General features: G+C 38.7%; 1 protein-coding gene across 9 annotated transcripts in view; it reads left to right on the top strand.

Moving 5' to 3' along the window:
- Nucleotides 1–26,293, top strand: part of NRXN1 (neurexin 1) — a 1,118,405-nt gene that overhangs the window by 606,354 nt on the left and 485,758 nt on the right. For all 9 annotated transcript variants that reach the window (XM_075925467.2, XM_075925456.2, XM_075925455.2 and 6 more), the window contains 2 exons: nucleotides 2,667–2,840; nucleotides 10,412–10,531. In XM_075925467.2, the coding sequence (XP_075781582.1) occupies nucleotides 2,667–2,840; nucleotides 10,412–10,531 (294 nt within the window). The remainder of the gene's footprint in view (nucleotides 1–2,666; nucleotides 2,841–10,411; nucleotides 10,532–26,293) is intronic.

Raw genomic sequence — 26,293 nt, 5'->3', positions numbered from 1 at the left:
GAGTTCCACATGAGAAAAAAGATGGAACATTTTTATTATTTGTCTTATTTCCAATGCAATGGACCATTGTACCAATTCCAGTCCTACTAAGGAATTAATTATGCCCTACTTGAGGGAAAATAGGTATTGCTATATCAGATCAGACCACTAGTCTATTCTATCTGATTTCCTACTATGAAGAGATGATAAGTAATGCACCAAAGAAAAGCAGAGCATGCTCTTCAAATCCCCCAGCTATTTGGGGTGGACAGAAAATTCTTTTTTGAACTTCAGCAGGCAACAAACTTATGGTCTGAATTGTGAGATGTAATTACTTTTTTCTTAGCATAAATTGCTATAAATATTGCTAACTAGAAGACTTTCCCAGCATTACTTGGGTCCTTCAGGGAAGGGGCTTGATGGTCTGGGAAGTGCAGGCATCAGGGCATGTGGGAGGCTTAGAGGAGGCATTTCTATGGCCGTTCATGCATCTGTTTATATGCTCTAAAGCTTTACATTGTTTTGAGTGCAGTTATGCAAAAAGAACCCCCCCCCCCACACACACATACACACACACACAAACCATACATATGAAAGCAGTACTTTCATAGTACAGAGATTGCACCAGAGTACTTGGATGAAGTGAATTGAAAAATATGATTGTGTTTATTTATTTTTTATAATACAAATATTTCATTGGATATTTCATATTCTGTGTTCTAATTGAAATAAGTATATGTGGGGGTTTAGAAGAAGATCCAAAAATATTTATAATAAAATTAATTTGGTATTCTATTATTGTTTAGCAGTGCAATTAAAACTGCTATTAATGGCAAGTATTTTTTAATCTCATGACTAATTGCTGTTATTTTTTTCAATGTTTGACAACCATAGTTTTTTTTAATGTACCACTACAGCGATATTGTATATAATTCACTGACATTCATAATTATTTGTATTAATCATTTGTATTGCAATAACATTGTGGGCCTGGATACTATTATTCTAGGCACTAAATGGAACAAAAATACTGTCCCTCCTCCATAGAGCTACAACAGGGGTAGCTAAAAGGGCCTCCATGGGCCAGATGCGGCCGGCCAAGCAGGTTGATCCAGGCTGCGGATGCCCTACTGTTCCCCAGCCCTCAGGCTGATCAGGGCCTGTGGACAGGGGAGTGTGTGAAGTCTCCCTTGCCAGGGGTGTGGGGCACTTAGGGTACATCTAGACTACATGCCTCTGTCGCCAGAGGCATGTAGATTAGGCTACCAGACATAGTAAAATGAAGCGGCGATTTAAATAATCGCCGCTTCATTTAAATTTACATGGCTGCCGCGCTGAGCCGACAAACAGCTGATCAGCTGTTTGTCGGCTCAGCGCGATAGTCTGGACGCTCCCCCTGTCGACATCAAAGGTATTTGTCGACCACCCAGGTAAATCTCCCTGGCGGTTGACTCTAAGCACCGTATGACCCTTGCAGAGTGGGGACAAGGCAAGAGAGACTTCCCGTGATCCCCCTGCCCCCAGGCCCTGATTGACCTGGGGCAGGGGGAGCATGCAAAGTCTCCTCCTGCCAGTGGTTTAGAACAACAGGGGACAACGACTTTGCATGCTGTCTCCACTCCCAGGCCAATCCGGGTCTGTGGGCGGGGAAGTGTCTTGACCCTGACCCTTCTGCCTGAGGCCCCACCCCTTCTGGGGTAGCCCAGGGCCACTTGAAAAATTTCTGAAGTGGTGCCCCATCTAAAATTATTGCCCACCCCTGAGCTACAATCATGTTATCACTCAGCTTAAATGCATGTGGAGCCCCACATCAAGTTAAATTACATGAATGCTCCCAGAGTCACTCATGAAACACACAGAGAAATAAACCAGCAAAGTCACTCCGGCTCTGAGCCTTGAACGTCAGGAACATACTGTCTTGTACTGTTCAAGTCTCTTTCTTGAGCAGTGCAAGTCCACTAATTGGTTCACCACTTTATCAATGTGAAAATACATTTAACACTGTGAAGTGCTCAGATCCTATGGTGATGAGGTCATGTAATCACCTAAGAATTCTATTAACAAATTATAACACAGACAGTTACATTGGGGTAAAAGCTTGTTGAGATCAAGGATTTATCTTATTCTACTTATCCTATGGCACAGAATAAATAATAATCCTATAGTATGGTGGTATTGTACTTTTAGACACTTGAAACAGACAGATCCTGTTATATCTTTCATTTAGATATCAAAAAGTCTAAATATCTAACACTAAGGTTACATCAGACCTGCAAGATATATTTATTCTGATTTTAAAAGAGGTCTGTAAAAGACTATAGGAACCCTTAATACATGAGTACTGGAAAAAATGAAGCAAAAATCTCACAGAATCAAAATAATTCAGTTAGGAATTCTAGAAGTCAGCCTGATAAAAGAAAAGCTCTTTTCCACTTGTTCATTGTTGTGGGAAGCATATTTTTCACCCTTTCTATTTTCCTCAGTCACACAAGTGTTTTTTTTATCATGACATTTTGCACTGAAGAGGGAGCAAGTTTTAACATCCCAGAGCTCTCAGAGCACTATAGTGATGGTGTCTCCATACCATATATATCATGTCGAACTACAAGTCCAGAAATTTAAGTGGACCAAAAGACCTACTTATGACTAGTCATTTTCTAAGACTAATATTTACTTCTTTTCAACAGGTGATTTGTATATTGGAGGAGTGGCGAAAGAAATGTATAAATCCTTACCAAAACTGGTGCATGCAAAGGAGGGATTTCAAGGTTGCCTTGCATCAGTGGATCTAAATGGACGTCTCCCCGATCTGATCTCAGATGCCCTGTTTTGCAATGGGCAAATAGAAAGAGGATGTGAAGGTACAATATAGTAGTTTTATCATATGCACTTCCAAAATTAAGCAGATATTTTTGTATCTTGTCCTGCTAGGCCTGTTAATTTGTAGTATATACATAATGGGTTTATATTTTACCTATGTAACCAGCATTACACATACACACAAACAATTGTGGCATAACTTGTATACACTATAATGAGAGTAGATGATTCTGAGTAAGAAATGTATAACTCTACTCAACAAAGCACAAACTAACCTGAGAATATATTTAGTATCTTGAATATAATCTGTGGATTCTTCTATAGTGATGAGCTAATTTTCAAGTCTTTCGTTTGTGGTATATTTATTTATTCATGGTAATAGTAACAATTAATTTTTATATAGCACTTTAACATTAGCTAATGTATAAGAAGTCTTCCAGTTTCTGCCCTGAATTATGCTTCCTACTTGGGTTATAATGGCAGGGGTTGGGGAGTGGAGTTGAAAACTTTCCTACCCACTGAAATTAATGAAGCCAAACTGCTCTCTCTCACACCCTGTACGAATAGTGTTGGATGAATTAGGCTCTAAAATATTTGTTTAAATAAGAAAGCCAGGATTTTGCCACAGTGATTAAAGTTTCGGTTATTGATGCAGATGGGACCCAGCTACAAAATATGAATATTGATTTCAAGGAGTTCAACTATGGTTTTTGCTGGGTCTCTCTCTAATTCCTCTCGTACCTTCTTTCCACATAGTTTAAATCAATTCTCTGTCCCTACATGAAATGTGTTCACTTGATTCTGAATGTAGCAGCTCACTTCCAATACATTACTAATACTAAAGTACTATTCTGCTCTGAAAAGCAACTGCAAAAATGGCACTCTGATGTTCCATGTTAATATTCTCTCAATGACTTTCAAATCAAGAAAATGTTTGGTTTTTGTTTTAATGAAGGCTTAAGCTTAATTCATTCTCTCTTTCTCTGGCCCAGTGATTCTCTCATTATTTATCCACGATAACATAGCTTCTACATAAGGCCAGAGAACAAGAGAGAGAGAACATGCATGAGAATGACTGTATCATAGTGGTTAGAGATGGGAGACCAGGATCTAATTTTTTTTTTGCTCGATGACCTTTTACAATTATACAGCTTCAACAGGAGAGAATGAGACACCCCCTCTTTCCACATCAGATAGTCGTATAGCCCAGCTGTTGGAGTATTCACCTGAGAGATAGCAGATCTCAATTCAGAGTCCTTTGCTGCCTCAGATGACGGGGGGACTTGAACTCAGATGGAAAGGGAGTCTCCCAATAAGTAGCCTCATTGTCCACAAGCCTCGAAGTTATAACAAAGGTTCTTCCTTACTAAAATAGTACAGGTGTCTTACACCCAGAGAAGCTTTGCAGCTGCGGGAGACAACTGCCCGCAGCTTGGACCTATGAACTTGTATCCAAGAGATAGATGAGGGTTAGCATTCTCCCAGAAACACACACAGTTTAGCATCTCCCATTGGTTCTTTAGGTGAGAAGCTGTCTACAATGCTTGGTGTGGGATTCCCATTGGGCGGCACCTATCTTTCCCCATTCATTCTATAAATAGCTGGGGCACTGCACTCAAACTTTATGGGTTCACATGATTTTCTAGCTGCTTCATTGAGCCCTACTTCACCCACCAATCTGGCATGGAAAGCTCCTTTCCAGGTCCTTTCTCCTAGTCTATGGTTTCCCTAGGAACCTGATTATTCCCCTTGGTTTTCTCTCTTACTGTGATACTTGCTAATCTTTTATCTGAGGAGTAGGTGACCTGCTTTAAGATCTGTGGTTTCAAACACATCCCTTGGGAAGCAGCTTAATTAGTCATAGGTGGTGCTGAGCCCACCTACCTTAAAGGGCCAGGTTCACTCCTCATGGAGAATTCCCATAGAATCAGCTGGAAGTGAATTTTACCTTACGTGATGGTTTAGCTTAATGGGCTTGATCCAAAACTCACTGAAGTAAATGGAGTCTCTTCAGAGATTATGAAGGGCTTTGATCCAGACAAAATCAAGCTAGTAAGACTGAGCTATTAATAATGATTCCTTGATTTACCATCTGTTCCATTTCTTCACAGAGTCATGGGGGGAAGGAATATCTTTTATTGGATCAACTTCTGCTAGTGACAGAGATGAGCTTCTATAGGTCTGGGAAAGGAAAGGAGTTGTGTGTCTCAAAAGCTTGTCTGTCTCATCAACAGAAGTTGATCCGATAAATCATATTTCTTTACTTACCTTGTCTCTCTAATATCTTGGGACTGACATGCCCTCCATTCATTCACACTAATTCTTAAAATAATCCCTAAACATCTATTTATGTACTTAGACTGTATGAAAGCTATAAACCCTCAGTAAAGAAATCATCAGAATAATGAAAACTTCTTCAGAATAAAAGTATGACAGATGAGTGTGATTTTTATTAAGAAAAACTGTTGTTAAATTTTCTGTGTAATTTGAACCATAATTTTTCACTTTAAAAGATGAAATATAAAAGATTAATGATGCAACAAACTGTGTAGTATACATTACTAACCTAACAAGTTTCAGTCTAGTTTTCATTAAATAATCAGTATTATTTCACTTTGGACAACTGATACAATAATAAACACATTTCAATAATTAAAACAAAATGGCCTATTCTCATCTGAATGTGGAAGGGCTTTCTATGTGTTACTTTTAGTGTATTCAGATAATCCGAAACCTCCTAAAATCAGTGGAAAGACTGTAATTGATATAAATGGATTTTGGATTAGGTCTAGACTGGAACATAAAGACATAATAAACATAATGGACATAATAAACTGTCCGGCTACGTATACACTGGCCCCTTCTTCAGAATAGCCATGATAATTTAGAACGTTGGAATAGGGAAATGCGTGGGGGATTTAAATAAACATGGCCGCCGCTTTTTTTGCGGCTTGTGGAAAAGCTGGAAAAGAGCGTCCAGACTGGCGCGATCCTCCGGAATAAAGCCCTATTCCGGAGGATCTCTTATTCCTACTTTCAAGTAGGACTTTATTCCGGAGGATCGCGCCAGTCTGGACGCTCTTTTCCGGCTTTTCCCCAAGCCGGAAAAAAAGCGGCTGCCAAGTTTATTTAAATCCCGCGGGGGATATTTAAATCCCCCGCGCATTTCCCTATTCCAAAGTTCTAAATTAGCATGGCTATTCCGAAGAAGGGGCCAGTGTAGACGTAGCCTCCATGTTTTGTGCTATGTGCTAAAGGTCCTGTTTCCAATGAATTCTTTAGTAAAACTCCCATTAATTCAATGAGAGAAGTGATGGGCCCTACTTTCACACCTGTAAGACATGGAGAGGTTTGGCTTATTTGTATGGATTTACAAGAAGCTGCTAAGTGCTTGCAACTCATAGGATTTCCATATCAGTGATTATATAACTTAGTTCAGAGTTTCCCAGACTCTGGTCTGTGGACACTGGTGGTGGGTGAAGGCCCAGTTGGGGAAGGCAGCCAAAGCTGTGCCCCTTCTGCCCAAAGCCAAAACCCATCCCCCACCCTCAGCCAAGCCCCACCTAACCCCAGCTGCGGGATTGGGCTGCCGCATGGTATGGTCTCAGCCTTCCCCAGCCACTGGGGATCCAGGTTGCCACATGGTGTGGCCCCAAACTTCACAGGCCGGTGGGAAGCCGGGCTGCCACATGGTGCAGCTCCAACCCCTCCTGGGCACTTAGGCAGTGTAGGCAATTTTCAGAAGGCAATTGGCCTTCCCTTGCCTACATTACTAGTCATGTATGTCCATGGACAAACTCTTGGGAGTGTGTAGGCCTCGCTAATCAACTCCACCCTCTCTTTCTTCCCTTTCTCCCTCACAGTGCCTCCTAGGATCTATATCCCGGGGCTTGTGCAGGCTCCCTACATGTCCTTCTCCCATATACTGTAGCTCCTGGATGCATCCATCAGGTCCTATGCCATTAGATGCAGAGGCAATCAGGAGCAGCCATGCCCTGCCCCTGCCCAAATGATAGCTCTGCTGTTCCCCTTGGCTGGGAAGTGCAACCAGTGGGAATTAAAGCGATGATGCCTTTGGACATGAGGGCAATGTATAGAGCCTCCCTAGCTGCTCCAGCACCTACAAGCTGCCGGAACCTGGCATCTACTTCAAGAAGCTTCAGTTAGCACTGCTGGGACCCTGCACCTTGAAACTTTTGCTCCATACCTGGAGTCCCCTCCCACACCCAAACTTCCTCCCAGAGTCCACAATCTCCAACCCCCAATCTCCTCGTAGAAGACTGGGGTTAGGCAATATTCCCCTGCTCAAGGAAGGATAAAACCTAACATCCTCACCCCCAGTTGAAACCTTCACCCCCAATATTCCAACCCTCGAGCCCAGCAGGGGCTACCTCCTGCATCCCAAATCCCTCATTTATGGCCCCACCCACAACCCACCCCTATCCTCACCAATTTCCTTTCCTAGCCCAATGAAGGTGAGTGACTGACAGAGGGAGGCAGGATGGAGCCTGTGTGTGTGGGGAGGCAGGAGGAGAACAGAGGAGGCATCTGTCAGAAGGTCCCTAATTTTTTTTTAATCAAAACTTGGATACTAGGCTTGCTAAAGTTTGAGAATTGCAGAGCTAGTTTGTCATATAAAATGAAAGAGAATAAAAAAATAGGCAGTAGCCTATTTTACTTACCAGAGCTCTTATCCATATCCAGGTAATCAAATATAGTCCAGGTTTAATAGCACTTTTAGTAGGGCTGTCAATTAACTCACATAATTAACTCAAAACAAATTACTCAACTTATAAAAATGATTGTGGTTAATCATGAAGTTAATTGCATTGTTAAATAATAATGCAATATTAAATGAAATATATTGGATTTTTGTCTACGTTTTCAAACATACAGATTTTCTCCATTAATTACAAGAGATAGGGACATACTTTAAGAAGATAATATAATCAATGGACTCCATGACTTTGGTCTTTAAGCAACATGCCAAATATCAATATTTTCCTCAGCACACATAGTGATGTCCCATGCTGATTCCATTCCCAGGATGCTGGCAGCCTAACGCTGTGTGTTTTGCAACTGACAGGCTCCCAACACATGCCAGCTCCCAGCTGTGGGCCCCGCTCCCAGGGTGCTGTCTCCCTCAGAGCAAGGCCAGAAGTGGTGCTGGTAGAGGCTGTAGCACTGCATGGCAGAAGACTCTCTGAGAGCCAGCTCACACTACAGAGCCCACAGCATGGGTCAGCCAGTGCCCTGGGAGCGGGCACAGTATTCCTGGTAACAGAAATCTATAAGCATCAACTTATCTGTTAACTGATTAAATGGTTAAACTCTTACATCCCTAATTGGAACCATAAGGAAGCTACTCAAAGTAGCATATTTTAACACCTTATTAAGTAGTTTAGATAAATACAAATTAATCTATAATATGTATATAAAATTATGGACCCAATGGTAATAGGTAGTGTGATATTTGCTAGCATCAGTTAAACATACTTTATTCTGTCAACAAGTATAGTCTTAAAAAAATATTATTTCACTTAAAATCAGTCATGTGGTTGTCACCAATCTGTTTCTGAGCAAATTGTGTTGGAGAAATATTTATACATCATATATAAGAACTGCAAATTCATAAACACTCAGAATGATATGAGCAATAGCAAAAACTCAATAAGGCCATTGCTCCCTAAGTTGCACAAAGTATTTTCTTCCACACCCATGTAATTAAGCATTTGCTTTTTTTTTTTTTTTTGGCTTTGGTATCTGTGGGTTTTCTACGTTAATTTCACATGACATTTTTCTAATTTTAAATAGATGATGAGATCTAACATTGCATAACCAATGTGTAAATAAATGCACGAATATATAGCATTTAAACACCTACACATATTTGCACTTCATTTTTGTAAGGTGTCCAAGTAGCAGATTCTGGTTTAAAAAAAAATGTGAGGGACTTGTCAACCATTATGATACCCAAATGCATACAAAGAATGATGTAATGCCCAAATGTTTAAAAAAAAACTTTTGAACTCAAAATTGCTTAGAAATTAGAATGGCTGTCCTAGATGTTCCTTCTTTTCTGAATACAGGTCACAAGCTGCTGTCTAAAAATTCATGATTATTTCCTTAATTAGTGCATGTCAATGGGAGATCTATATATGTGGATCCAAGGCAATATATGGTTCATGATGTATATTTCAATCTTAATTCTCTCACAATCACATAGAAAGGTCTAGAGGAGAGGAAAATGGGAAGGGAGAATGTGCTAATGACTGTAGAATTCACTGTATCTGAACATGACAAATGGCTAGTCAGGACGCAGCCATGCATTCACTTTGCTAATGCATTCATATCTATCCAAGAAGAAGAAAAAAAGTTGCCTTCATTGCATATCATCAGCTCAATTAACCATTATATTTGTAGTAAAATAATGGCAAATTACTGCTTTCTCATTTTTGCTTGCCTGAAGATTTATGGCTATTAGCATTAATTTGTTTCTGTTATATGGCATTTCTTTCTCTCTTTAACAGCAAAGCATGCACTTTATTCTGAATGTTTTTCTGTGTTTGCTGCCATTTCAATATTGCTTATTAACATTTAATATATTTTGCTTTTTTATTTTGCTGACAAAGTTGCATTGATGAAAGCTGATTTGCAAGGTAGATAGCCCTGTGTGTATTAAACTAGACTGAAACCCAGAATGCAGTTGGATTCGTACAATAAATGCTCTGTACATTTCCTGCAATAAACTCTGATTTACTCTTTTTTCCTCTAAACATGATACAAGAACCTTTATTTTACAGCATAATTTGCATAAAGGCTTTCAGTCTTGAATATGTTTGTATAGTGATTACTTTAATACTTTGATCATACCTTTATAAAATTCTTTTATTTTTCAGTGGTCTAGTTATGAATCTCTAGAAATAGAATAGCTTTGTTTTTCATGTGTATGTCGCATTTGGGCATGCCAGCTCATTAGTACTGATTTTTTTTTTTTTTTTTGGTTTAAAAAAGAACCTGCATGGGATCACTAAAGCATGTGCATCAATACTTGCCAACATTCTTGCCAAAAACAAAACAATACCAAAACCAAACTCTTTATTTTAGACTCAGCTCTTTTTAAAAGTAATTTTTGGGATTTAAGGTACAATACAATGTAGCTTCATTTCTTAGCTTGTTTTTAATTTTCTGATCTTGGTTCATTTAGCTTTATTTCCCATTTTCCATGATACCTGATTTTGCTGTTTTGAATATATTGACCAGGAAAAAGAATAAATAAATGGACGTTCTAAAAAAAAAATTTAGCCAGTTAATGGTGTGATGTGAAATTAACCATGCTTGCTATAATGTTAACTTCCCTACTGCCCTCAAATTCACTCTTGCCTCTGTTCATTCTCTTTATATTTATAAATTATGTTCTGTCAGTTTCGGAGCCAAAATAAAAGATCTTGTACTGTACATGCCTCCACATAACACAGAAAGTTTTAAATAAATTCTACTTTCGATCCCTTTGCTTATTAGATTTGAGATGTTGGCAACTACTATGTGATCCAAAGACAAACATGGTACTTTGAAAAACAAAATGCTAGTCCCTTTTGTATGTTCTCATCAGGGCCCAGTACCACATGCCAAGAGGATTCATGTGCAAACCAAGGAGTGTGCTTGCAGCAGTGGGATGGATTCAGCTGTGACTGCAGTATGACCTCCTTTAGTGGACCATTGTGCAATGACCGTAAGTATATTAGAGAATGTTTATTTAAAAGCCTTACAGCTCTAGGGCAGTATTAAGCAAGTGTCTGAAATTTATATTATTCTAATGTTATATAGTTAATTGAACTGGCAAATCTTTGAGAAAATCTATGATGCTTATAGAAAGAATGTGATGAAGCATTACAGTAGAAATGGGAGGGGGGGCAACAATATTGCATCTAACAATGTGGAAGAATTTAGGTTTATGATACCTGATTGCATATAAAATGCATTGATCATTACCGGTTTGAAATGAGCCTTGCATAAACATTACAAATAGGTTTTTTTATTTTAAAAAAACCTTTCACATTTCATTATCTGAAGCGATACTGTAATTTTTTAACTTTGTATCATGAAAGCTGTAATTACTTTGAAACAGTTGACAAGGCTCATTATCTTTGTAGATTTCTTTAGGTGATACATTAAGCTGTGTCAAATGAAAAGCACACCAAGTGTTTTAGGTTTTTGTTTTTTTTTAAATCGGAATAAACCAAAATATCATGTACTAACCACCTGATCCTCAAGTACAAATTCAAATTGTGATGAATATGGGACCTGCTTTATCAGTGTGCTGCTTTGGTTTATGCAGTTTAGACCCTCTGATTTCACTAGAGTTCACCTGGGGTGAAATTGCAATAATGCAGCACTGAGTTTGGTTAAAAAGAAACTATCAAGGCTTTTTTTGTAAAGATTAAACTTTACTTCATTTGAGATGTCTGATTATTGGGAACCTTTGCATATTCACAAGAAAGGCATTGTAGTCAAACTTGGCATCTTGATTTTTACAGTTGTGTGTGTGTGTATTTTAATGATAGTGTGGTTTCCACATCCTACCAAATGTGTTAGGGTACGTCTACACTACAGGGAAAAAGTCAAATTAAGCTACACAACTTGAGCTACGTCAATTGCATGGGTTAAGTTCAAATAGTTGATTTCGGCTTTTGGCGTTGTCTATGCAGTCGGAAGTCAAAAGGAGTACACTCTCCCTTTGACTTCTTACTCCTCGTGAAAGGAGGGTTACCATGAGTCAGAGTAAGAAGTCCTCCAGTTCGTCATTATTTCAGAATAATGGCTTGTAGTATAGACATGCTACACTACATCAGTTATTTTCAAATGACCCTGCTGTATAGATGTAGCCTTAGAAAATGTTAATGTGGATATCTAGTTATGGCTCAGGTGGGTTTTTTTTTTTCATTTTATTTTGGTTTTGGTTACTATATGCAATTTTGGCTGTGTAGTCTACAACAATGTTCATTTCTTCATTGGACAAGATCTAGACCAGTATAGTAACTGTGATAATCTGGAAGGAGTTAATAATTTTGGCTCAGATGGTAGGTCCCAAGCAGTTTAATCAAATATTTGAGATTACAAATGAAAATATATGGAAAATTAATGGCAGGAGGTTCTCCTTGTTAGGGTTTTGTGTTATTATTTGTAATTGTTGCCCAAACTGTACCCATTTTCACATGATCTCCCATCATAAAAGTGGAAGAAAACCATCTCTGGAGATCTGCACTTTGATAGATTGGGAGATTGCAGACGTATAATTCCAAATTTCAGAGGACTGCGTTGCAGATAAATGAGTGAGGTTCTGGTACTACTGAAGGCAGTTGGTGTTGATACTAATTTGGATACTGTGTATACTTTTGTATGTGTCTTATTAATACTGTTTTGAAAAGGCCTGAGGGAAAGAATGATGATTAAAAACTAAGTGGAAATTTGGGAAGGTTTTCCCACATCTCAAAACCCTGAGTAAAATTCTGTAGTGTTTAACTGAACTGAGTTTACACTGATATCAATAGGAATTTGGCTCAGTTAAGGGCAGCCAAATTATCTCTTGTCATTTTAGTAATAGTTTTTTGTTGCAGAAGAATAAATGCACTTTAAAACACAATAAATGCAGTCTTCAGCTGGTGCGTTTTAAGTATTGCTGCATTGTAGCCAACAGAGCTGCACTGATTTACAGGAACTGGGTATTTGTCCTAGTATTCTAGCATAAGAAAATGTCTGTGCTTGTTAGTTTGTACATTTGGAATTGCCTGCTTTATATTTACAAACCTATGTAAAACAGAATATATCAAAATGTTGCATGTAGTATACTAGAGTAACAAAAAGCTAAATTACTATAAGGTATGTTGCCCTTTACAATTGACCAATTTAATGTGAAAAGTAAAATAAAGATACCTGTAGTATCATTGTCTGTGATTTAATAAGTATAGCATCTAAAATCCTATTTATTTTTCAGAGGACTAAAATTAAAATATTGTCTAGGTACTTTTCCTGACTTTTCTGGGAAGTTTTAGTTAATGTATTTCTTGAAGTTTGTACCAATGATGTCACTGTTTTTATGTTGACATTTTGAGTATGTCAACCAAAGAGACCTCAATTCATGAAAGTTTCACTTTGTGTTGTCTCTAGTCTTCACTTGCATACATCTTGTTTGTTCCTTAATTTCCACAGCAGAAGGTTCAGAGGAAATGGGAAAAATCTGTGCAGACAAATAGAGTTGTCAGAGCTGTGCAAATATATGTGAGAAATTTTTTTGAAGTAAAGTGCTATTCAGCATAAGTTAAAGGTATCAAAATTCAGCTCAAAATAAGCAAACTATGAAGCAGTCTCCTCCTCTGGCGAACTGTGTATATCCTATATAGCACAATGTAAGCATATGTAAGCAATGAGGAAAAAATTCTAATGATTCCACCCAGGGAATTTAGTCCCTGGAAGAGTGAGGCTAATATCCTCTTCATAAACTGATTCATACAAGAATGTCTCAGTTTATAGCATAGAGGGCCATGTTTGGGAATACCACTTGAATCAGTAAAATTGCTGAGACTTAAATGTACCCAATATAATACTGTATCATCGTGTATCATTAATGTCCATGATGGCATAAAGTAAGGACATGCTACATGGTGCTGTTTCCTATTTACTGAAAGAAAAACATTTTTTTTCACTTAAGATGAGGAGGAGGTTATCAGTACTTCTGCTATGACATGACACTGGGAGATGCAGAACAGCAGTCCACCATAGAGGTGATATGTACTATGTTATACTGTTAAGTGCAAAGTAGGCCACTAGAAAATGGTTCCCACAGACCAGGATTATGTAGAAGGCTGTGCACAAAGGACAGTTAATGACTATTCTTACAAATGGTCGGCATCCTGATTCTTCTGAGAAAATATATCATGAGCATCCTAAGTATTAGTAACAGCAGGTTGTGGAGTGAAAACGGTCCTCTCTGGGCATTCAGCTTTTTCATAAGAGCAGGCTGAAAATGACTGGCAACAACAGCAAATACTAAAAACCCAAATCAAATGCTCTGTTGTATTGTACAAGAGTAATTCTGTGAGTTTACATCTGTTTCCCACACCACAGTCCATGAGTGTAACTACATTAGTGAACATTATGCCATATTTGTGGAAATAAATACCACTATTAAGGCATGGGAAATAGTAAACATAATAACGTTGTCACATTACATTAATATAGAAGTGTTGAGTATCAAACTGCAGGGCAGCTTTAACGCTATTTGTTACCGTAAGGTAACAATATATCAAAGAGCTTTGTTTGTGATGGTATAGCTAACTTTGGGTCAATAGTGCTATTAAAATCCCTCTTTCCAGTGGTTTAGATTTTCACCATGCAATCTCTTTGGATAAGAAACTTGACATTCACAGCCTGTAGGAAGAGAAAAAAAATGTTCCTAAATATGAATAAAATAAGTTCAGATTTTCATTAAGGATATAAAAAATCCTTCTGTCTTCTTGTTAATCTTTTTAAATAAAATACTCTTTTAACAAATGAAGGAACTATACCAATGTTACCTGGCTACTGTAATGTGGTACTTGCATTTTTGATGTAGTATAGAATCAAAGTTACACAGCTTAACAAATCAGAGAGTTGCCAATAGTTATGGTCAGATTTGCTTCTAGAGTTGCTTAGATATAAATGAAAAATCCATAACGTATTGCAGCTTACATTTATGACTACTCAATGTAGTTGCAGGACTGAGCTATATGTAGAATTGTAGGGGCTGGTAGCACCAGTAAATACAGTTTCTGTAAACTTTCCACTATAAAATCTTGTTTTCAGTTGCTTATAACTTTGCCAAACTAGGTAGTGGTCCTAAATTTTGTGTGCTTGGTAGTAGGGGTGTAAGGGAGTAGTCGACTACCTGAGAAGCCTAGGCTACTACTTGTATTCTCCGCCTTCCCCTCTCCCCCCGGCACTTGCTGCCTGCTGTATCAGAGGCAGCAAGGAGATGGGGGGGGGGGAGGAAATGGGAGCCGGATGCCTGCTCCCGCCCTCATAGCAGCAGCAGGGAGGGAGGGGGATAGGGGCTGCTGTCTCAAAGTAGCCCCTGTCTGTCTGTCTGTCTGTCTGTCTGCCTGCCTGCCTCCCTCTCCCCCCCCCCCCCCCCCCCGCCGGCTCCTATTGTGTTTTAAATTGCAGAGCTGCAGTGGGATTTGGTCCTGGACCCGGCGTGAGCTGGGACAGAGCTGGGCTGCCTATCGATGAATCGAGTAGTCAATAAAAATTCTATTAACTACTCGATAAGTTAAACACCCACTTCTTAACATACCTACTTGGTAGCTGACTCAGTCTGGGAGTTTGTTTAATTAATTAATTAATTAAGCTAAAATAGTTAAGCCATTTCCAAGAAAGAAAATAGGGAAAAATGCATGGTCTTCTATGGTAAAAGAAAACTGGTGGTCTTTTCATTGAAAAGCTCTAGCTACCCTATAATTTGGATCAGGGATTTGAAATGTGATGGGGTAAGCAGCTAACTGACATGGCAGCTGCCTCCTTTGTTCTTTTAACATATTTTTTGTATGTGTGATTTGAGTTTCATGAAGATGGGACCGTTTAACCAGTTACTCTTCTTACTACTAAGGTTAGCTTTGATTAGTCTACTGAGCTGTCATAGGATGATACAGTAGGACTGCTGCAGCAAAACCCTTTTCTCCTTGCGAACTACACACATAGGGATGAAGGGTTTTGCAATCAGTGTTGACACAGGCGTCCAATATAATATATATGAGAAACTAAAATCCTCTGTCCACATCTCTTCCCTGCCTGCTGCTCTGCCAAGTGTACCTTAATATTGTTCTGGTTCTACCACTTCTTATCCTTTGAGTCACTCTTGAGATTGACTGATACTAGTCATAACGATGACTTTTGTGATGCGACCACATATATGCAAAAAACAGGAACAAATCCACCAAAAATTTCCTGTAAATTATCCATTTGAGAAAACAACTAATGGTCTGGTAGCACTTCATAGACTAACAAAACACGTAGACGGTATCATGAGCTTTCGTGGGCACAGCCCATGTCTTCAGATGACCGGAGTTTGAGGTTAAATTTGAGGTTAAATTATGGTTGCTCTAATTATTTGTATTGTGATACTGCATAAAAGCTGCAACCAAAATTTGGGGTCCTATTGCGTTAAATGAATCACCTACATATACTATGAGAAGTCCTGATCAGTAAGAACATTAAATCTTATAGACAAGATAATAGAGTGTGGAAAAGGAGAGAGTACAGAGAGAGTAAGTGACTTGCCCTCAGTCATACATGAATTTCAGGGCAGAGCCAGGAATTACATCCAGAGCTCCCAAGACTAAGACCAGTGTCTTAGCCACAAGACCATGCTTCTTTTCTGATGGATAGTACTTTTGATCTGGCTGTAAATTTAATCAGTGAGAAGGAGCTGGAACACTCATATGAGCCATTCATTGCTCCTTTCCAAAGTGGTGCTAAGAATTCATACTCAGCACCTCAGGCATACTGTCACAGATTACTAGTCACTAATTAAGATATCCATCCCCAATCCCCATGCTTTAAAGAGAAAGGATGGACATTTTCTGTGAGTGCTTTAACAGCTGTCGGATTTCAGTATCTAGTTATCTGAGAATTACAAAACTGCCCTTATCACATAGCAAGCCAAATATTTATTAAGGTTATTTTCCCTACGAGGTTTGGAGTGTACAGGAGCAATAAAAATAGATAGTAACAAAATTACAGTAGTGGACAAGCCTGTTAAACTAATTAGGCAAAGTTTAATTTATCCAGTTTGCCTTTATCTTTTATTAGAAGATATTGGGCAAAATCCTGACACCACCGTACGTGTGAGTGGCCAAACTTACATGGACTTCAAAGAGAGAAGGATTTTTTGCAAGGGCTGATTTTAAAGTTGTGTGTGCAGATAGCTAGGGACCCACAAGGAAGGAGGAAAGCTGTGAAAAGAGCAGGACGAGCTATTTAGAAGTCATTGGGTAGAAATTGGGAGAGTGAGAGAATCTTCAGTAGGAGCAGAAAGTGTAGGGAAGTTAAACTGAAGAAAATGACAAAGGGAAGGAAGAAGTTCAAAAAATGGCATTTGTCTGATTGGTTTGCCCAGCTGAGATTTTTTAAAAGAAGGAATTTTAACTAGATTGGTATTTTTAAAATGTCAAGAGAAAACATTATGGATATGTATAATTAAGCTTTTTTTTCTTTCCCTCTTTTTACATTTGACAGATTTTTTCCTTTTTGACATACCGGTAGCTTTTTTATACTGACTCATTTCAAAGTTTCATTAATTGTATTATGTTAGTTACATTGCTGTTCTTTGGTGATTTGATTGCAGTGAAAAAAGTAGTGAAGCAAGAGCAGGTTGTATGACAATGACTGTAGAAGGTGTTTATATGATGAAACATTTCTGGTTACTAGTTATGTGACCATCTAAGGAAAGGAAAAAATGTGATATTTAGGGAAAACCAGAATATATTTTGATCGGTTTCCTATACTGAACATTATTGCCAGAGATCAGTTACTCATCTACCTTCCAAGTATGGCAAAGCATCTTTTTAAGGTATCCCTTCACATCTTATCTATTTTCAAGTATTTTTGAATCACAGAATGGCAGTTTTTTTTAAAATCACTTCTATCTGCACCCCCTTTAGAAGTTAAGAAGGGCATTGGAGGGGCATATACCACCACATCGCTTTTTCTGAAGCTTACACAGAACATGGTATAGCCATTTGGAATCTTCCTGGCTAGCAAGAGTAGCACAATTGTTATTGTGTTTCTCTCAGATGGTAGTAATTATGCAAAGATCTCTTAGACCATACACAGAGAGCATCTTCTATTGCAATATATTAAAACCAGAACCTAATGTCAGAAAAATACCAATTTATCTTTATCTCTGGAGGAATCACAAGAGTAATTAAATTTGATTTTGGTATTTCTGTAATACCTCTTTTCACTGCTAGCATAATAATTCTATAAATCAAATCCTGAAAGCATTTGCAGTATCATGAAGGTGAAAATGATTAAGGGTTAATTGAATGTATTCTCATGGAAACAGATCAGTCTGCTGCATATCATTAGAGACTATTTTCCTTTGGATTTTCAGTTTCTACACTTTAAAGTCATTTTATACGAAGTTCACATTTCAGACTAAACTTAGGAGCCAAAAGCTGTCTACAACAATGACAAGAACAAATCTTTTCTATCAGTGTGCTTTCTTAGTTTGTCTTTAAAATGCTATAATTCACTGGCTTTGAAAAACCTTAATATTATGGTAAACTTAAAAAACAACAAACAGTATGGTAGCATTTTAAAGACTAACAAAACCTATAGTAGGCTGTGCCCAAGAAAACTCATGATATCATCTAGTGTTTTGTTAATATTTAAAGTGCTACCAAACTATTTGTTGTTTTTTTAAGTTTATCCTGTATAGACTAACTTGGTTACCCCTCTGAAGCTTAATAGGAATATGATATATGGAAAATCCATTTAAAGTAACTTCTAGTTTTTCTGTAGTAGTATTAATTAGAATACATGCTACAGCTATAACTGATGCAATGGCATTACAATGGCTCCAATCTTTCCCCTCCAACAGAACCCAGGCATTGCTGAACATACTCTCCTCTTCTTCAAATGCCACCTTCTGCAGGGTTCAATAACCACCTCCATCCTTACATATATATATATAAAGAATAAATAAGCCTACCTCTGGTAGAATGTTTTATAACCCCACAAAAGAGAGAAAAGCCAGGGTGTCCTTTAATTTTACTAAAGAGTTTGCTATTGCTAATATCTATTTTAATAGATATATTAGAACATAATTGCTATTGCTAATATGTTCAATTTCTATAATGATGGATGGCACTACAAAATTCTAAAATAGAATTATTCTTTCCTTCCAAAGCCTGTACAATTGAGCTTATGTTTCTAAGGCAACCTGATCCTCATTTTCATGTATTCTCTCTTGATTGATAGATAAACAGACACTAAGCAAATATACTTAAAGGGAAAAAAATTAGAACTTTATGGTAGCTCAATACATTCTCACTGATCTTCCACGCCCTCTACTTTACCAGGTGTCTTTGACAGTTTCATATAAAGAAAAGCCTCTTCTATTGTAGACATAATAAACATGTAAAGTTCCCCTTCAAAATGAAATTGAAATCTAGATAGATAAGTTAGAACATTCTGGACTGTGAATTTTAAGTTTAGTTTTCTTAGTTGCTGTGGATGTGAGCATGCACTTCAATATTAGTCAAGGAGGGCACAGAAAAAGTGAATAAATTTAAGACACCCAGCCACTCTTGCTGCTTTTAAAATTCTTTTAATGTTTTCATACCTTGAGAGAGGTAATTATTATGGCCTCTGTTCTACCCCCAAACAGCTTTCAATATAAGTAGTTTGTGTGTGAAGTGTTTCCAGATCTTACTACTTATATTTAAGTCTATGATTCTTGAACTCTGGATTTTCTCTCCATTCTCTAGTTCTTCTTCCTGGCACCTCTGATACTTAGTTCTTCAACATTTCTTCTTGGGTGAGACTTGCAAACATGGTATTGCTCTTGGTCATAGTAGGTTGGTCAGTCTCAGTAGCCATCTATGCAGAGTATCCATTTTCTGTCAGAGAATGGCGGGGGGGAGAGGGAGGCACAATAAAACAGTTTGCCAAGACTGCCTCTGATGAAACAATACCGCCAGGCTTGAGGAAAATGTCCAAGCTTTTTATTATTTGGATGTCATAACACAGACAACAATCACCACACATGCAGGTTTAGACATGAGAGGGGGAGATTAGAGAAGTGCCTGCAACAACTCTGTCACAGGTGGCATGCAGAGGCCCAAGCTGAGTAGTCAGTGAAATGTGCGGGCAACTGATCCGCAGATCAGAGCAGCAAAGCAACCCAAGGTTTCCTCATCTCTCTTATAATGTGTGACATTGATCTCTCAGATATAAAAACATTCTTTACTGGATACATTTTTCCCCTTTACATTATCAGAACAATTCATAAAAGAGATCCCTGAATGAAGATCCCAGAGAAAACTCACTAGTAAGTGGCAAGCAAAGGAGGCAGGATGACAAAGTACAACTCTTCTAAATCATCACCATCATGTTATTTGGTCCCCATGGACAAATGTAAAGACCATATGAATTATCTTAATAAAACTCAGTGCTTGTTTTTTAACACCATTTACACTGATGTTCTCTCACACTCTCTGTAATAACCCCACACCACTAATTAAAACACAGTCACAGGAAGACACACATTATTATTATCATAAATTTTCACACATAAAAAAGTGCTCTGTATCATAATCAATACAGAAGCTAATGTCAAAATACATTAATAGCCATGATTTGCAAGTTGTTGTAATCTAGCCTATTTTATGGAGTATAACAAAATGACCAATGTCAGCTATAGCATATATTTATTGCTTTAAATTTCTTAACCTTTTGAAACAATGTAAATCTGGAGAAAAATTGTAGCAGAGCCAATGACTAAAGTTTGGATTCTTTAAAATATTCTCTTTATTTAAAGCACTAGGTATGGCTAAGTATGTGAAGTAGTGGCTTGATATTAGTAATCAGATAGCAAGTGTGAAAAAATTGGGAAGGGGTGCGGGATAATATGGACCTATCTATGTTGGGAAAGGCTCTAAGCGTTGGGAATGTCCCCATACAATTGGGGCATCTGGTCACCATACCTGATATTCGGGAGTATTATCATATATTAAAGATAAGGGTGCAGAGCCCAGAATTCCCAGGAGCTAATAGTCAATGGGAGGTGAAAGTATTCAGTACTCAGAAAATCAGGTCAGAGAATAAATGGTACCTGTATACAGGAGAATACTGATGGTATTCACAGGATGTCTTTCCAATAATACATACAAATTCTGAGATAAGGCCTAGATAATCACTTGCTACCAGGAACCCGAAATATATCTACTAAAAGTAACCAGGAATATAACAACAGTAGGCACACACGACAAGTACAGGTCACCTGAGTTTGGGGAGCAGCTGGAGTCTAATGCTATACTCTGCTTTCTTCATGTGATTTGCTGGCTTTCCCGTGGTCTGGGTGTCTGGATTGCTTTAATCTGTGCCTCAGCTGACTACAGCTATGAACTTCTTCCATTCTTTAATAATTGTAGATTGCCTCTCCTGTCCAGTCAAACATTTCATAGAAAGCCATTTTTAAACTGTCAATCTATCCTCATCTTAAGTAGCAGAGAGCTGCAACCAGTGTTCCCTCTAAGTTGTGGGGCAGCACAGCTTCACAGGTGATTAATGAGCCCAGTCCTGAGCCTCTGACTGGGCTCGACTGATTAATCACTTGTGAAGCTGTGGTGTTTCAGAATTCAGAGGGAACACTGGATGCGACACTCTTATTTTATTTTTCTTGTTTTGTTTTTTAACAGTTCTGTTAGCTGCTCCTTTCTGAAATAGCTTAGTGACACGCCTTTTCTCTTAACCTCCTGCCCAGTAATTACTCTCACTTGTTGACCAGATTTACAGCCAGCTTGCATTTCCTCTCTTTTTGCCTTTGGACAAGGAGGAGTTAGTTGTGGAGTGAATCAAAAGCACTACAGTGCTTGGTGAAATGAGAAAGATGACCTTAAACAATTCCTTCAGCATTTTTCCTCCCTTTTCTTGCAGATGAACCTTGTTTTATATGTTTATTTCCAGAAACACCAGAATCTTACTGTACTGACCATTGGGTCCCCCTACTATACATCCCATACCCACTTCTTGCCCTTGTCATTTTGAAATGCAAAGCAGGCAAATCAGAATAGGGAAATCCGTGGGGGATTTAAATATCCCCCGCAGGATTTAAATAAACATGGCCGCCGCTTTTTTTCTGGCTTGGGGAAAAGCCGGAAAAGAGCGTCTAGACTGGCGCGATCCTTCGGAATAAAGCCCTTTTCCGGAGGATCTCTTATTCCTACTTGCAAATAGGAATAAGAGATCCTCCGGAAAAGGGCTTTATTCCGGAGGATCGCGCCAGTCTAGACGCTCTTTTCCGGCTTTTCCCCAAGCCGGAAAAAAAGCGGCGGCCACGTTTATTTAAATCCCGCGGGTTTCCCTATTCTGACTTGCCTGCTTTGCATGCCTCTTCCGGAGAAGGGGCCAGTCTAGACGTAGCCCTAGTGTTCACCCTGGTTTTAGTTTGTTAAAATTATGGGGATTTTAATAAAGGTCTTTCTATAAACCCTGAGGGGAAAGTTATTAAAAATTATAGTTTTTGTATAATAGAATGTGCTATTAGGAATAAATGAACAGTGTTTCAATTTTACTGGACCAGTAGTATATCTTAATCAAATTCAGATGCTTTGGAATTTAAACCATCAGTGATTTTAATTTCTATATAAGTTAATCATAGTAATTTTTTAAAATCTCAAACAATTTTGAGTAGCAGCTTTTTCAGAGCAAGTGTAATCCAGTTCTCCCTTGCACTTGTACCCCAAAAGCCTTGATCTGCACAGGCTTAACTTACTACTGATATGTATTACTACATATTTTTAATTTGAACTACTTAATGCAGCTTTACAGGGAGGACAGCCAACTTCATAGAAAACATTTTCCCTGTAACCCCAATAAATTCACATGGCTGTGGGATGATGTTTTCACTGAAGATTAACCATTTCCTATGGAAGATAAAATATGTCAGACAACATAGAAAAGCTTGTGAAGGCTAATTCATAGGCTTGTAATATAAATAATGTATGATTCAGTTTCAAAGATTTAATGAAAAAGTATTTCTCATATTCTGTACATTCCTGCCATGTTTGCCTTGTAAAGCCAAATAACCATGAGATAACTAAATCACCTGATAAACTCACCCAGCATGGTTTTTAATAGAAGTCTCTCTGCAGTTTGGAATGAAGTGATAATATTTAGAGCAATATAATTAATTGATTTTTAGAATATTTTCCTGTTATTTTAGTGCTTTTGTAAGGTATCATGTCTTGGAGACTGAAATCTTCTGTATGTTTAGAACAGGAAGAATCCACCAAGTAGTATGCAAAATTCCGAACACCACTCAGGGTACATCTACACTGCTCTCTTTCAGAAGCCCTGTCTTCCTCATTCCAGAGGAAAAAGGGATCTTCCAAAAGAGGGGGATTTTCTGAAATTTGGCCCAGTGTAGACGGGCCAAATTTTGGCAAAGCTTCTTCCAAAAAATAAATTGGAAAAAATCTACGCAAAATGAGAAGTGTAGATTTTTTTCCCCCCCAAAAAAGCTGTAGTGTAGACCTAGCCTCAGACAATATAACCCTGTACTGAGGGAGTGGAACCTGTACTTCCTTAAAAAGGTAGAACATAGTTCACTCTTTATACCTGTTCACTCTTTCTTGCTTCTGTCCTGAAAGTGCCAAGAAACTGCTAGGTATAATGTGGGAAATGCCTGCTAGAAATTGAACCGAGACTAAAAAAATCATTTCACATAAGTCACCAAACAGATATCAGTGAGTAACTTTTGGTTATTACTAATCTGGATGGCTTTGAATTGGTAAGTGAAAGGTCTGTGGTCTCGGTTCAGCAAGGTATTTACACATGTGCCCAATTTTAAGAAAGGATATAGTGCCCTGATGTGCTTAAAGGCAGGCACAAGTTTAATGCCTTATTAAATCAAGGCCTAAGACCTTTAACCCCACTGGTATGATGTCTTCAGTTTCTGTTTGTATTACACCTAGCAAGAGGTGAGCACTGTTCGGTTATGCTTACTGTGTCTTCAGAAAAATTAGATCTGTAGTTACTTTGGTGAGGGGTATATAAAAATAGATGGTAGTCTTATTAATTTCATGGATATGAAGCTAAGCACGTATGTGGTTGCTGGATTGGACCTTGGTTCATTTTAACCCAGCAAAGGATAACAAAGAAAGTAGGGGGAGTAGTAGGACAAGAAATACAATTGGGAAAGAACAGTGCAGGCATAAGTGTTTGCAGAATTGGCACATTAGGCTGTAATATCTTCTGGGAAGGGTTGTGCATGATCTGAAAAGTGCCATCAACATCTATGGGACTTTTCAAATTAAAAAAACAGGCCTTTTCATGACATCCCCACAGCAGCAAGTTTTCCTTTCCCAGTGTAAATGGTTTGACTGGGAGTTACATAAATACACGGTGAAACTGATTATAATGGGGATGTAGTTCAGATTTATCCATAACAGTGGTCTCTACAGGACACACATATTTCCCGACTGATTTGATCCATTTACAATGTTCATTTATTTTTCATACTTTTATTGTCATGTGAGCCTTCATAACCTGTTTTGCCATCTCTCTAAGCTGTTAAAACACAATGAAAAACCTGGGTGTGCAGCAGGGGAGGGGGAACTATATAATGAACTGTAATTTTTAGTACTCTTAAGACATGAGCAGTGTGTGACTCCTGAATTTGGGGAGGCTGGCTGTCAGCGTCAGAGCTCCCTAGAAAAGCAGAGGGGTAACTAGCACCCAGAATGTGGCCCTGGCACTCTGCTCCACCCAGAGGCCTGCCAATACTGAACCTTCTCCCTGCCCCCTCTCCCCCAGCCCCTCCTCAAAGAAGAGGAGTGGTGGCAGGGTGTTTCAGGGATAGAGGCAAAAGGAGGGTGGGGCCTCAGGGGCAAGCAGCAGAGTGAAATGGGAAGAGAAGCAGAATGGCTGGGGCCATAGGGGAAGAGAATCAGTGGGAGCTGGAGCTTGGGATCAGGCCCAGCCTAGAGCAAGACGAGCAAGGCAAATGCCTAGGGTGCCATGCTGCTGAGTATTCACCATCCATTGGCCGGGCCCGGAGCCCTGCTCCCAGCGTCTTGCCATAGGCCCCACAAACCCTTCAGCCGGGCCTGTTTGGAATGTAGTACAGGTTGAGCTATGTCCCAGATGCCTTTTCAGCATCAGTGCTCCAAAGGTGGCATACCACTGCACCTTTCTCTGGAGGTGCACCATCTTGTTTGGGATGGTTTAGCTTCCCATGGCCTCTTATGCCTGCTGCTCATCCTCTAAGTTGAGTTTCTGGTCTTTAAGGCTCTAATGGGTTTTGTCTAGTTTTTGTTTGTTTGTTTGTTTGTTTGTTTGTTTTTACTTCTGTACAATGGTAGAAACGATCTATAAAGCTGAAACTGGAATTTAATGCAAACCTAGAAACAACAGAAGTCTTGATTTCCAACCAGCTGTCTCCCGAGTCATGTGGATTGTAGGCATTTCATTAGATGGGCTAGTTTCACTAGAAAAAGGTTTTGGCACAGCCTACATCTTTCTGGGCCAGTAAAAAGAGATAATAGTGGCATTTGGAAGGTAGAAGAAATACTCAGCTTATAATAGACTGTCCCTAAAGGCCATTATGGTTTAACATTCATTTACTTTTTAATGTTAGAAGCCTTTGTTTTTATGTAGAAGCACGTGGTTTAGTTCATTGAGTGAGCAGGTGGCAACAATCCTTGATTGTATGCTGCCAGTGCATAAAGGGAAACCATGTTAATTCACTCCAGTGTGTTTTTCAAGAGCTGTTGCATATGTTTTTCTGTATAACATTTTACATATATCTCATTGTACTAATAAAACAGAGAAAGTGTCATAAAATTCAATAAACAATCACATACTACATGGCCATAAATAACAATGAAAAAACCTAGTCATGCAAAGCACATATCCCTATCTGAGCCACTTTTAATTTGCCTGGTCTCAACTATTAATATCTTAGTCATTTAGCCTACACTTAACCTTAAAATGAATATCTGGCAATTTTCATGTTCCGTGTTACACAAGCTTTTAAAAAAAGAAAACATACTCATTGAAATTTGTTTCCATAGCCATCTGTGCTATCAAATTGCACTCAAATATAAACTGAATTGTAATAATAATAGGGATTTATCTGTTCCCTTAATCTGATAAGTAGTTATACCCAAAGCCTCAAACATATTTAGACTGCTATCTTCCACTAAAATCAGTGGAAGTTAGGAGGTGAGCGCTTTTGAAGATCTGGGCCAGAGGCCCTAATTCTCAGTTGTTCTGCCCCTGGACTTGGGGTAGAATGAGGTGGGTTGTGGTTTCTGGTGCTCCTATATTATGGAATAATAGGGGGCATGAATGGACTCCGGTGTAATTTAGAACTGTCTGTAAATTACATGGCTTTCTATGAATCCTAAAAAGCAGGGCAGGTTCAATATCTAGGGGTTCCTCTCCATCCATCCAACACAGAACTGGCTCGAGCCCACACCCAGTAACCTGGGAAATTCACACAACACCCCTGGGTGCCTCTGAAAGGCAATGCTTCCTCACTCACAAGCACATAGTCTGTGCAGAAAAGAAACCTTTAATAAGAACATAAGAACATAAGAACGGCCGTACTGGGTCAGACCAAAGGTCCATCTAGCCCAGTATCCTGTCTACCGACAGTGGCCAGCACCAGGTGCCCCAGAGAGGGTGGATCGAAGACAATGATCAAGCGATTTGTCTCCTGCCATCCCTC

The sequence above is a fragment of the Pelodiscus sinensis genome, chromosome 3 (genome assembly GCF_052426305.1).
Source record: "Pelodiscus sinensis isolate ZL-2025 chromosome 3, ASM5242630v1, whole genome shotgun sequence".
In the NCBI taxonomy this organism is placed as follows: domain Eukaryota; kingdom Metazoa; phylum Chordata; order Testudines; family Trionychidae; genus Pelodiscus; species Pelodiscus sinensis.
The sequence above is the reverse complement of the archived record's forward strand: the minus strand, read 5'-3'. Positions and strand labels throughout refer to the sequence as shown.